The sequence below is a fragment of the Filicampus tigris genome, chromosome 15, assembly GCF_054856515.1.
Source record: "Filicampus tigris isolate MCC_2025a chromosome 15, RoL_Ftig_1.0, whole genome shotgun sequence".
NCBI lineage: Eukaryota > Metazoa > Chordata > Actinopteri > Syngnathiformes > Syngnathidae > Filicampus > Filicampus tigris.
The window spans coordinates 10,485,794-10,499,678 of record NC_141231.1 but is presented as its reverse complement, the minus strand read 5'-3'; the positions used below and the strand labels follow the sequence as shown (position 1 = coordinate 10,499,678).

General features: G+C 39.2%; 1 protein-coding gene across 2 annotated transcripts; it reads left to right on the top strand.

Moving 5' to 3' along the window:
• Positions 1-2,732: 2,732 nt before the first annotated feature.
• LOC147135442 (MOB kinase activator 1B) lies at positions 2,733-13,344 on the top strand. Of its 2 annotated transcripts, none has more exons than XM_086053752.1 (6): positions 2,733-2,798; positions 6,277-6,443; positions 7,352-7,445; positions 7,624-7,757; positions 9,359-9,522; positions 9,842-13,344. In XM_086053752.1, exons 2-6 carry the CDS (start codon positions 6,389-6,391, stop codon positions 9,917-9,919), a joined length of 525 nt encoding a protein of 174 aa, XP_085909878.1. In that variant the 5' UTR covers positions 2,733-2,798; positions 6,277-6,388; the 3' UTR covers positions 9,920-13,344. The 2 variants fall into 2 exon arrangements, with proteins under 2 accessions (XP_085909878.1, XP_085909877.1); XM_086053751.1 differs by having other exon boundaries at positions 2,748-3,099.
• Positions 13,345-13,885: the final 541 nt, after the last annotated feature.

Sequence of the window (13,885 nt, the reverse complement as noted above, 5' to 3'; positions counted from 1 at the left end):
CGAGGCAGATGACAGGCGGCTGCGCGGTCCTAGTGCTCGTCCTTTGACATCCATGTGTATAACTACTGTATAAATAACCTATCTATCTATCTATCTATCTATCTATCTATCTATCTATCTATCTATCTATCTATCTATCTATCTATCTATCTATCTATCTATCTATCCATCCATCCATCCATCCATCCATCCATCCATCCATCCATCCATCCATCCATCCATCCATCCATCCATCTATCTATCTATCTATCTATCTATCTATGCGCCATTTAAAATCACCCCTAAAAGCTCATGTATGATACTAACAAAGATGAAAACGAAGGACATTTTCGCTATAATTATAGTTCGTTTTGAAACACTCTTGTCTTTATAGTTTGTTCATGAAAAGCTTTTTCAATTTTATTTTCATTGACTTTAATAACCTTCAATACAACACAAACGTTACTAAGGCATTGCTTAACGATTCTTTGTACTCCCACGGGCGACATCCGCGAGCACGTCACTGCGGCAGTACTGCGCGCAGTTTGCTTTTATACTCGCGCGCAACCCACACGCGTTGTTTTGAAAATGTGTTGCAGTTTCGGGGCATCGCTACAGCTGATACTGAAGAGCAGTGTTTTTCAAACTGTATGCCGCGGCACACTGATGTGTGTGTGGTGAGATATTGTCAGGTGTGCCGTGGGAAATTATCTAATTTATGTGCCTGTGCGGTGTAGCGCCTGGCAGCGTAACCATGTCTTAACCACATTGTAGTACTCTTCCATACCAGCAGGTGGCAGCAGCAGCAGGTAGCTAATTGTCTTTGTTTAAAGACAAGCGAATTAGTGACGCATGTTTATCCAAAAAGGCCCATTTTTCAAACTGAGTAAGTATCAATATGAAACATTATGAAATACGTTTTTCTTTGTTTTTATTTAATTCCTATTCAAGACGTTATATTATAACGTCATTTTTCAATGTTAAAAAAATGCTTATATAAACAACATAACACTTATATCGTTAAATTAAGCTTATTTTTGTCACAATTTCAGCTGGTGGTGTGCTACAGGATTTATTCAATGAAATAAATGTGCCTTGACTCAAAAAAGTTTGAAAAACACTGCTGAAGAGGACACCGCATGGAAGAATTTCCTCTGCCTTTTATGGCCAATTCCGGTCAGCGACAACAATTGATATCGTGCCTGTGTTGCCAAAGGCAAAGAGGTGAAGAAAAAACAAAACAAAAACTTCTTTAGGAGTCATGGAAAACAATGAAAACTCTTATTCCGCATTCAAACATAAGGTGGAGCCCAACATAAGTGTTGGACCTGAATGCTCCAAACCAGGGGCGGAGCGTAGGTATCAGTTAGAGGGGGCCTAGCATTCTCGATGTGCCCTTAGGAAAACAAACAGACGTATTGGGCACCAGTCGCAACACGATGCAGGGTGTGGGGGCTGACGGGGGGTATCAGAAACAGAGTTAAGTTGGGGGTAACCTCCCCTGACCCCCCCCTCCTTAGAACCACCACTGTTGAGTATCAACAATGCACTCCAATGCATTCACATACATGTCAAGTTGTATGCTTTTGGCGTAATTTGTACAGGTGGAAACACTTTTTCGATCATGTACGCCATACATCGCGAATCTGTACAGCCCAAATCAATTTTATCAGTGTTATCTGTTCCTGTTTTTGTTGTCAAACGGTGCGGCCCTCGCACATCGCAACATCATGTTTACTGGGTTTTTTTTAAAGCTGATTTTCGATCACGTGACAGCAGCCAGTCAAAAATAATGTGTAATGTGTAAGATTGTAAGATTATATACATATATGTATGGGCAAATTACAACTTTTGTAAGATTCAGTACAACCCAGGGTTGACAGGTATGCATTCACACTCTCATGTGTTAGGGTAATGGACATACCACAAAATATACAACGTAAAACAAACGTAAAATTAATGAATTTATTTAATTTTGCCATCACAACATTAATAGACACATATGTCAAGTTAAAAAATCTTTATTTTGGATGTTATTAAAAAATATATTTATGTTAAGTGAATTCTAGAAAATAACTTTCTTAAAATAAAATTAATTATGGTAAAAATAAACGTACTTCCAATTAAGTGGAAAAAACGGGTATAATTTTTATGATAAGCAAGGTTTTCTGTATATGCTGAATGTAACTATTAAAGTAACTTGTGATCCAAATTAGTTGTTACTTTTACAAGAAAGCAATCGGTGAAGTACCTACATTACTTTTTAAAGAAAGTATTAGTTAAGTAACTGAATTACTTTTTCAAGATAACTGTGGCAACACTAGTGTCTACCAACGTCGAAATTAATTCAGTTGATTTTGTATTGTTTTATTTTATTTAAGGAATAGACACGGGTGTCCACCAAGTTTGACATTATTTTATTTTATGTTCTGTCCACTAGGCTCGGTATTATTTTATTTTGTTTCTTGGAGTAAAGTTACACGGTTGTCAGTCAGGCTCCACATTATCCTATGTAATGTAGTGTAATTTAATGTCATCTCATGTCTGAGTAAAGTTACACTTCTGTCCACCAGTCTTGACTTTTATCATTATTATTGTTTTGGAGAAAGCTACGCTTTATCTTATATTACTGTGTTTCACTGTATTTTACTCCTTGGATTAAAAACACTGCTGTCCACCAGGTGCCAGTACAGGGAAAAAAATTGTCCAAGCCCGCCTCTTTGACATCCCAAGAAGAAGTCGAGTCTTTCGGATTCGTCAGTGGGCTTGTCCTGGTGCCTCGCCAGTCAGCACAATCAGTCACGGAGAACACTGCAGATGTCAGTGGACCAGCTGCTCTTTTGTATAAACCTTCACATTTAATTCAAGCTTTTTTTGTGTGTGTACCAATACAACGCGTACATCCGTCATCGTCGTGCAGGTAATTTATCCAAAATAGAGAGAGAGGACCGCGAGATAGGCCGAGAAGTCACGACGAGGACTTGTGAGACTTGCACAAACAATTCCTCCTCCTCCTTCTTTCCCCTCTTCTACCTCCTCTCCTTCTTTATTCGTATTATTTGCTGAGAGAGAGAGAGAGAGACAAAGAAACAACGCCCGAGGAAACATGAGCTTTCTGTTGTAAGTTGTTTTGTCACATTGTGTGTTCATTTCGTGTATTGCTAAAGCCACGGATTATTTTGTGCTTTTAGTTTGCATACTTGGGCAGTGTATGGAGGATAGCTGTGCTAGCCGTAGCATGGTCTGGGCTAAGGCTATTTCACGGACTAACGACGTTGTCTTTCACATGTAAAACTGCCATCTCCATGCAGAATAATATTGAATATCGTGTTATTGCAAGCACCGCATAGGGGAGACGTTGAGGCGGCTATATGGTATGTAACATTCTACGGAAGTAGTGGCAGTTTTGCTTTGGGTAGTTGCTGTTTTCATTGAATTTCCGTGTGAATAAAAAAAGTGTAATGATAATTAGACATAAATCCTGGACGGCAAATTGTTCTTTATTTGTTGGCCATTGGCGTCATTGTATGATGCGTTTGTTGTTGTGTGTTGAGCCGATAAAAGCAAATGTGTGCAAGAGTGTGGTACAGTGGCACACTTAAAGGGAATGTCTTAATGGCTTTAATTATAATGTAACATTTACATTATTTTATTTCATGTGATTATTTTTTATTTAAAATCAGGGATCAAAAGACACAGCTAGTGGGGGTACTTTGGAGACATCCAAGAACCTCTTGCAGGGTCCAACATAAACCTTTTTTGCATGAGCCAAGTTGTGGTGACCCTGCCAGAGCCTGCAAATTAATAATTATATATGTAGGACTACCTGTGGATGAAATAGTGAAGCATAGTCTCACTGGCCAAAATGTACGCAAGCACGGGCGACAGTATACCGTTTATAATGTGATTTAAAATAATACTTAATGAAATGGCTAATTATGTGAGTAGGACTACCTGTGGGTGAAGTAGAGAAGGATGTAGCCAAAATGCATACGTGTTGCGTCAGTGTGTGATAAAGGTAGCCGCTTGAAAAAAAATCCACACCTTTCACTCCCCAGTATATGGATATTTTGATTTAAAACAGTACTTGACAAATTATATGTAGGCCTGCCTATGAATGAAATAGTGAAACATGTAGTCTCAGTGGCCAAAATGTACGCAAGTATGTAATGCAGAATGCGATGAAATGGGAACGAGCAAAGATGATTCATCACGTCAAGTGGCTAAAACTCAAAATATTGAGTATTCGATATGAAAAAAAAAAAAAAGGCAAGAATGTGTATATTTCATCTAATTTATTTATACCTGCATGGTGCGTTCTGATTTAAATGAGGAATTGAAGTAATGCTTCTTGGAATTAAGAATTTCTGGTGGACCGGTGTATTTCCCAGGCCAAAATAAGACCATGACAGGAAAGTAGTACTTTTAGAAAGTCTCCAAATCGTATAAGGTCTCAGATTCTGATTTTAACTTTCAAGCTCTAGGATCTTTCGTACACCGCATCTACAATTTTTTTTAATATATATTTTGTACTTGGAACACAGGAACGTTCAGATAAATTTGAACACACATACACAGACAGTGTGAGTGGAGGTTTCTTGAGTTTGAGTTTTTGGTGCATGTGTGGATTTTTTTGTGGCGTGAGTGACAGGTTTTATGGTGCGTGCAGCAATTTTTACTATGAGTTATTTTGGTCCAACTGTATTTTTTTCAGTGTGTGTTGTGTTTTTGGGTGCATATAAAAGTTTTTTGTGACTGTAAGGTTTTTTTTTTATGTGAGTGAGTTTTGGGTGAATGTGAAAGGTAAATGTAAAATGTTTGACCGATACGACACTCCCTAGTTTTGCGTAAGCATTCGGTATAGATTGCGGCAAATTGTGTGTCCTTGGCTTGTGTTCTTCCCTGCCGTGCTGACTCCCACGATGAGTTGGTGTTGTTTAATGGGGGCCATGGGAGAGCTGACCACTCCAAACGACCTCATTAGTGACACAGAGACGCTCTGTTCTCCACCTCTGTCCCATCCTGCCTCGCCCCGTCCCGTTCTGCTCGGCCAGACATGTCCGTTTAACTCTTTTGTCAGCACTTTTGTTAAACATTTATGAAGACTCACCGTTAGGGACAATTTAGCCTTAAAATACAATCCCAATTTCCCCCCTTTCACTTGTACGTTAAAAGAAATCAAAATGACATTATTCAAAACTAGGGATGTTTCGATCAAGGTTTTATGCTGCCGATTCCGCTACTGACTGCATTGTGATTTGTTGTCGTTTTTACAATGTAAATATGCGGATACAGGGCATCTTAAATCACACGGCGTTCATTTTTTAATCAAGCTAATTGTCATCCGAGAAAGGTTTTCGTCACAGCCGCATATCTATAAAAAAACTATAATTATGTAAGTTCCTTTTGGACCAAACAAAATTTATCTAATTAGTTGTTATAAAAAAGGCGCAAGTATATAAATTCAAGTATGATTTCTGTGTGTAAGCAAAGAGTGCATTGGAAATAAGTGCATGTTAATTATCTAATTGTGGAGTGTAATTGTAATTGAATTTTGATTAATTGCACAGCCCTAGTGTGACGTCATCGACTGTGTCAGCGAGCATGACGGCATGGGTTGTTTGGAAAATGTTGCTGTTCAAAATTATAATAAGACTTCATTAGAGTAGTAGTAAAGTAAAACTCGGGCTCAGTCTTCCAGTCCATGGGAGTTATGGCTCCATTATTTTAGATAATTAAAAATAGATTCAAACAGTAATAAACAAGAATTATAAAACGGTTCAATTCTTTTTGAATGATTACAAAATCTTTCAAAAATGATGTTAAACATTCTTTAATTTCAAAATTGATTGAAATGTAATGAATATAATATAATCTGTTTTTATAAATTGATAAAATAAACAATCTGCAGAAATGTTAATATTTATCTTAAACATATATATTTTCAAAATTTTATTTCAAAGTTAAAAAAAAATCCTTAAATGAAAACAGATTAACGAAGATTGCATTTTTTTTAAACATTTGATTTGAAATTCATTTTTTTAAATGGGTTATATATTGATTAACAGAATAATTCAAACAAGAATTTAAAAAACATCACAAAAATCCCTTTCAAAATTAAAAATGTAGGGCTTATAAAATTTTAAAAACTTTAAAAAATGTATTTTTGAAAATTTGATTTAAAATGGTCACAAGAACGTTTTTTTTTTTTAATACAAACATTAAAAAAAGATATATTTTAAAAGATTGAAACAGAAACACCTGGTTTAAGCTCTCTCCGTGTCTCTACTCTCACAGCGGAAGTCGCTCGTCCAAGACGTTCAAGCCCAAGAAAAACATCCCGGAGGGCTCGCACCAGTACGAGCTGTTGAAACATGCTGAGGCCACGCTGGGGAGCGGCAACCTGCGCATGGCCGTCATGTTGCCCGAGGGAGAAGACCTCAACGAGTGGGTCGCGGTCAACAGTAAGCGCCAGACTCCACTTGACAAACACTTTTTATGCTTGGAACTTTTGGAGGACTGCTGTGAGTTTGGACTGGCGGAACGTTTGTCGAAATTTAATTCTTGGGGGATTAATTGGGGCCAAAAGAAAAAAAAAACCCACTGAAGAACAAAAGACTAAGAGATTCCAAATTGCACTGCGATTCGGGGAAAACTGGGTTTTAGTTGATCACAACAACAACATTAATGACTCCCCTTGAAACTTTTGGCATTCTCTCAAAGACTACAAGCATTCTTTCTGGGAAAAGACACGGTGAATATTAAATAGATGCGATTGTGTTGGCCGGGAGACTCTTGTTGCCTGGCTTTAGTTTCTGCCACGTTAGAGGCCCCGTTAGGTCTGAGCTGCCTGTTTGAATACAGTTTGGGGTATTTCATATGTATCCCTTGTAGGAGCGCAAATCCCATATGTGCAAAATATGGTCATATATTTTTTTTCAGTTTGTTTCGCAAATTGATGTGATTGGTCTGCCCCCACTTGGGCTGATTTTTTATTTATTTATTTTTTTTGTCAAAATATTAACCAACTGAAAGGTATGAAAATAGCTTGAGATCAAATCTATTGAAACCCTCCGGCCATATTCATAAACATTGTCGGCCCCCGCGACTGTTCATCATTTTCACAGTATTGAAGGATTTTTCTTCACAAATGCTGACTTTTTTTTTTTTCGAATTTTGTAAGGTATGGCATGTGTTTTTTTTTTTTTTTTTTTTGACAGCCTGACTTGGCAGCAAGCATTAAGTAAACCATACACCATGATTAAAAGTATTATCACAGTATTCAAAGCTTTCTCCACAAATAATTTTGTACAAGTGAAGTGGCTGAAAAGGTACAGGTGAACATAACTTTTTTTTTTTTTTTTCCCCCCAGCTGTGGACTTCTTCAACCAGATCAACATGCTGTACGGAACCATCACGGACTTCTGCACGGAGGAGAGCTGCCCTGTCATGTCTGCCGGTCCAAAGTGAGTCAACGCTGAAATGCTCATACCACACTTTGGCTTTGTTCTTTATTTTTGATGTGCTCCAACATGTTCCAAAACTCCAAAGCTTTTGTCGACAGCCTTCAGGTGAAAATGGTTGACTAATCCTGCTAAACCTTTTCAGCACAATGTGTATATATATCATCACTCTTTTCCGCAGGTACGAGTACCACTGGGCAGACGGCACCAACATTAAGAAGCCCATCAAGTGCTCTGCACCAAAGTACATTGATTACTTGATGACCTGGGTGCAAGACCAGCTGGACGATGAGACGCTTTTCCCCTCCAAGATCGGTACGCCTATGAAGTGTTGAACTGGTTGAACATTTACGATTGTCATCAATAACTGTTTTCCCCTAGTAGCACAGGGAGGAGAAGTCACTCAGATCATACCCCACACCAAAGGATAATCGCTCAGGATGATCTTTTCAAACAGTCCAACAGTCTGACCTTGGCTGATTTTGATCGGAAAGTCGCGGGGTTGCTCGAACTCAGCCCGATTATCTGGTAATATAGGCATGGAAGATGGATTATTGAAGCAATCGATGGGTTGCGCCTCCATTTTGTGTTTCTCTGCCGTTCGACCATTTTGTTTCTTACACTTCTGTCTTTTCGGTCAGTTCGCTTCCTCATTGGCTATCGTCACATCGCGAGTGACGATCGGGATCAGAAGGCAGAACTTGGAGAGCAAACGTTTATGATTATTAGACCTTTTCTGACTGCGAAAAGTGTGAATCAGGCTCAAAATGGTCCAGATCGTCTCCGAGTGTGCCTCGCCTTGCACTGAAACGACTCCTTGACACCAACCCGCCGAGGCTTGTTCAGTCGAGTGGAGGCCCAAAAGAGTTGGACAGCAGCCAGATCAAACAAAAGCGTCTTACTCGATGCTTGTTTCATTCTGATGTTTTCATTATTGAATCTGAAGGTGTACCCATGCAGTCGGAGGTGACAAGAAGGCAGCGTTGCACACGGCGCATCCGATGTCGCAACAGTTTCGCAACCCCCTCCCCCGTCTCCAACAGCTTGACACATGCTTGGCATGCGCGTGTTAATCATGACGTGCGTGAGTCACAGCCGCTTGCACTTCCTTGACATCGTGCCCTGTCCGCGAGGAGCTACTTCTGCTCTCGCTTTGCTTTGATATTTTCACTGTATCCAGGAAAAGTACGCCGCGGCAAAATAATTGTTGATTAGCTCAAAGAATTTTGTCAGTGCCCGTTCTATTCGCTGCAGTCATGTAGTGAAATGTGTTATACCTCCCATTCTGAATATGTCGTCGCTTCCTTTTTTTCGAGCTCTTCCACAACCTGCTTTGGCAACAAATTAGTCTTTGAATGTTTTAAAGCACTTTGAGTTGCATTTTTATGTATGAAAAGTGCTATATAAATAAAATGTGATTGATTGATTGATAATGCCTGAGTGTCTAGCGCTCCCTGTTGGCTGCTGGCAGGTATGGCTGCAGTGATTAATCAAATAAAATGACAAAATGCACCACCTGCTCAACACAACACAGGCCAAGCAACTGGACGCTCCAGGTCACCAATACTACAACAGAACGTGCGGATGGTAACCCTAAGTGGACAAAAATACCTGCATTTTATTGTGTTTATAATGCAAAATCAATGCTTCTTTTGAGTGTAGCAGCAAACCAATGAAACATGTCATTTCCTTTTTTTAAACTCTTCTGCAGCCTGTTTTGGCGGCAAATGAGTCAGGCCGAGTCTTTTTTACCCTTTGCGGACAGAAGACTAGGACTGAAATCTGTCATGCCACCAGTCCTGCACGTTTCGGTTCCCACTCTTTGTTGGCTGCTGTCGTGTACTGAAAACCTGCCATGCTCAAGATGTAGCCACAACGCCAATTTTACATAATGGCTTTTCCGTTGCCCCCTCAAGGCGTCCCGTTCAAGCGGAACTTCATGTCGGTGGCCAAGACTATCCTGAAGCGGCTGTTCCGGGTCTACGCACACATCTACCACCAGCACTTTGACTCTGTTATGCAGCTCCAGGAGGAGGCCCACCTCAACACGTCCTTCAAGCACTTCATCTTCTTTGTGCAGGTAGAAAAAGACGCACAGAGGTTGTCTGTCTGTCCCAGTTCTGTCTTTCTCTTGCTCTGTCTCGTGTGTGTCCCTCTCATGTCCCAGTGTCTGTCTGTCGTTCTCTCCATGGCTGTCTGTTTCCCCGTCTTACTGTGTTTCTTTCAGTCTGTCTTTCTGTCCTGTGTATATGTGTCTCAAGTACCTCTGTCTGCCTGTCTCTCTCTCCCCCTCTTTTTTTGTCACTGTCTCACTCTCGGTCTTTCTTGGTCTGTCTGTCTCTCTTCGTCCGACCTTGTGTGTGTCTCTGCTGACGTGTTGTTTTTCCGTGTTTCATCAGGAGTTCAACCTGATCGACAGGAAAGAGTTGGCGCCGCTTCAGGAGCTGATCGAGAAGCTGACCACTAAGGACAGATAAATGCCGTCGTCCTTTTGTCTTTTAAACGATCTTCTAGATTTGCACAGACACCCCCCCTCTCCCTCCGCCCCTCGCTCCTACCCCTTCAACTCTCCTCGGCTGTATGTATGCAGTACAAACTATTTTTCCATTTGGGGAAATGTTTTAAAATGATGCCCGGGACGTCGGAACGGGTATGGATGGGTTTTAAACGCATCGGGACTTGAGCTTAACAAGAGAGTGGCGTGAAGAGCAACACTCCTCCCTCCACTACGTACCTACTAGCTTCGTGTGACACTTGTTGGCTTACAATGTACAAAAATAGTGCCGAGGCGTCATCCTGGAAGCCATTCCGAGAGCAGAAAGTATTCCAGTATTTTCTTCGTTTGCTGCTTTTTTCCGCGATTAGGAAACGCATCCCAAGTGCCTGGCCCGGCATCTGCGGTGAGAACTGTACCAAAGTAAAGATCCATGCAACTATTTGACCATGATTGACATGTTAAACCCGAGCTCATCTCTGGTCGCTGGATGTAATGAGATAAAAATACTTTCCATTAACCATTTTCATTGGCTGCTAAATAGGTGCATCAGAGGCATAAAAGGTAGAACTGGGATATATTCGCCTGTGCCTTGCCCCAGAACTTGCGCCAGTGTTTGCAGATAGAATTTACAGCAGTTGTGGCTTGCCACACAGAGATAATAAGATATATGCTGATATCATTGCTTACACATGTTGGTGGGGTTCCACCTCTGTTACAGCTTCGGGTCGACTTCCAACACCCCCTTTCCATATGGGTACCTTACAATGCTTTCCATTTTCCAGCCTTTATTGAAAAAAAAATTCCATGGCATAACACAAAACAAAAATGTTCCAAAAATATATACAGTGAACCCCTGCATATTTGTGATTCACTTCTCATGAATTCAGATGTTAGCAGATTTTTTTATTTATTTATTTTTTAAAACTTTTTTTCTGTTAGTCAATGAAAAGGCCTAAGCTCTGGCTAATATAAAAGTATAGCTTTTGCGTCATCTAGGTGCCAAGGGAATATGTTGAAGTGAGGAGAGGAGCTTTATTTAGACAGGCAAAACCCTCTCTTGTATAAAAGTGCTGTGTTCCCCATTTTGTTGCATCTACAGGCAATCTTAAACAAAATACTTTTGCTATTCGCTGTCAAGAAATGGGAGACTCGTATAACATAATTTTGATTTAACCAAAATAATCCCCCCCCCCCCTTCCCCCCGCACTGTTATCCTAATGAGAGTCAAAGTGTTGTAACTGTCAGATGGTTTACTGCAAAACTAACACATAAAAGATTGGATATTTGAACATTAAAATGTTCAACTAAAACATATACTGTAATTTCATCTAAAGAAACTACTCCAGTTAGCATAAATGAGCTAACAGTAATTAGCATAGCTGTTGCATTACAAAACTTCAAACAGCTGTTACTGCATACACATGGAGCAGCAACACACACAAACAGTATACAACAACACTCACAGGCATATTCTCTCTCCTCTGAAGGAATTACCGTACTTTAGTTGGAGACTCAGTGTTGTGTTGAGACAATGTGATATTGCACTGGAAATGAGCACAACTCGGATTTCAGAATTAACCTGTATACTGTAAAAAAAAAAAAAACATTTAAAAAATCATTAAATTAATTGCTTTAAAATGTGCCATTATAGTGGGGGCACGAATAATGAACCGCAAAATAGCGGGGCTTCACTGTACCTCCCATAGTGGAAAGTTGACGCAACTTTGAACAGTTCTCCCGACCTCTTGCCTGAATGTGTACTCTGCATACGCTTGTGCTTTGTCACATGACCGATCTTTTTCCTTCCCCAAAACTGAATGTCCGCCTGCTCTGCTCATGAGGCACAACTGAGATATTTTCTTTTTAATTTTGCATGCATATCTCCCGCTCTCAAAAGTGTACTTTACTATGCAATAAAAATTGACGCGTAAAATAAAAATGGGGTAGTGGGGGGCTATCCGTTGTCGCATTCATGCTGGATATAGTTGCTTTAGATTTTACTTAGACATTCAGGTTTTGAAAAGAATGGCTTTGCTTTAGTTTTGTGTTAGTGTTGAGCGTTGTTTTTTTTTATTTTTTTATTTTTTTTTGATACAGTAACTGTTTGCCAGAGGTCATACTACAACGCACAAGATGTAAATAATGAAGCCTACGAAGGAGTATTACAGAAAGACAAAAGCATACCACAAGAAATAAGTTAAAAAATTCTTTTGGGTGGGGGGGTGAATTTTTGCTGTTAGTCATTTTTAGTCATGAGGAAAATAACATTACCACCACTATTACCACAATAGTAATTTTTAATGATAAAATTGTACAATTATACGTTTATGAAAACAAAGACATATTTATGGTACAAAAACTACAAATATTGAGCATAAGTGTACTGCTGTGTTAAGTTCACAAAACACCTGATATTACTTTGTTATTGTGACTTTTCTCTCATATTAATACCTCCATTGTTTTAGCCCACCACCCCATCCCACCCCCCCCAAAAAAATAAATTTTTGCGACTTTTTACTGGTAACACCACGACTGCATTCATCATACATAGACCCTGTAGTACTGCAATGTATCCTTGTTACGTTATACATTTTTCCCCATCACATTGAGACTTACCGGTAACTTTACGACTTATTGCCCCCACCTACCCATTTTATACTGTTAACGTTCAAACTTTCTGTCCCCCGTAATATTGACTTTTTTTTTTTTAACCCTGTAATATTATGTTGGTAACTTTCAAATATTTCAGTAGACACTTGTATACAACATTTTTGTTTTTTTGCTTGGAATAGTCTGACTTCATGTGGTTAACAATGACTTTTTTTTCTGATTATTCTCGCAAGATTACTACTCTCTCCACATTTAATACTACAATGAATTTAATTTATGTAAGATAACTTCAGAGTCAGAGTCTTACATTTTCCTCACGTAAAAATTCTAAGTATTCTTGTGTGTTCTTGTGTGTGTTAACATACAATATTCTTATTTCTTGTGATTTGCCTTTTTCTTTCATTACTGCCCAATATTCCTTCGTAGTACAACTATTCTCTTAAAGAGATCTTAAAATAAGCATGGAGTTGTTTTTTTTTGTTTTGTTTGTTTTTTTACTGGCAGTTAGCCATCGCTCAGTTTGGATATTCAAATGGTGTTTGCTTGCTTTTGTTGATGTTTTAATGATTATGAATGTGTTCACTCATCATACACTATTTGAAAAAGGTAATTTAAAGAAACCCAAAAGCATCTCCCGGCCTGGCCTGTTCATGTGTCGTTTTCATCCTCCTTCTTGTCTCTCTTGGCTGTATTCTTTGAGGAACTGTGTGTACATAATAGCTCGGTATGGATGTAACAATGCTGCTGAAATGAATTCTGCTGTTTACAAGGCAAATAAAGGTGGTGTTGACTCTTTGCATTTTTAAATGTTTTCAATATGAACTTTTTGTTTTTCCATTAATATACGAAACATTGGGCAAGTCGATGATGCACCTGTTGCCGAAGTGACACTTCTCAAAGATACTTGACGGAGAGCAATGCCACTATTCGTGACTATCAGGGAGTAATTACACCCTAATGTCAACATAGCGAGCTATATACAGTGGGGCCAATAAGTATTGGGCATCTTTGTAAGTTCACCGTTTTAAAAATATAAAAGAGGTTTGTAACTTTCATCATAGGAACACATCAAGCATGAGAGACAGAACGTAAAAAAATATACAGAAAATCACATTGTAGGATTTTTAAACAATTTATTTGTGAAAATGTGTGCCCAAAAAAGGTATTGGGCAGCCAGCAAAAGTTACTTTTAATACTTTGTAATATAGCCTTTGCATAGGCATAGGGAAGTGTATAATTTGGATTGTATACCATTTTGCAAATTACAATGTTGCACTTTTGGAAACTATTAGTCAACGTTCCAACCATTCGCTCTTATTTTGGCAGAAAGTCTCCC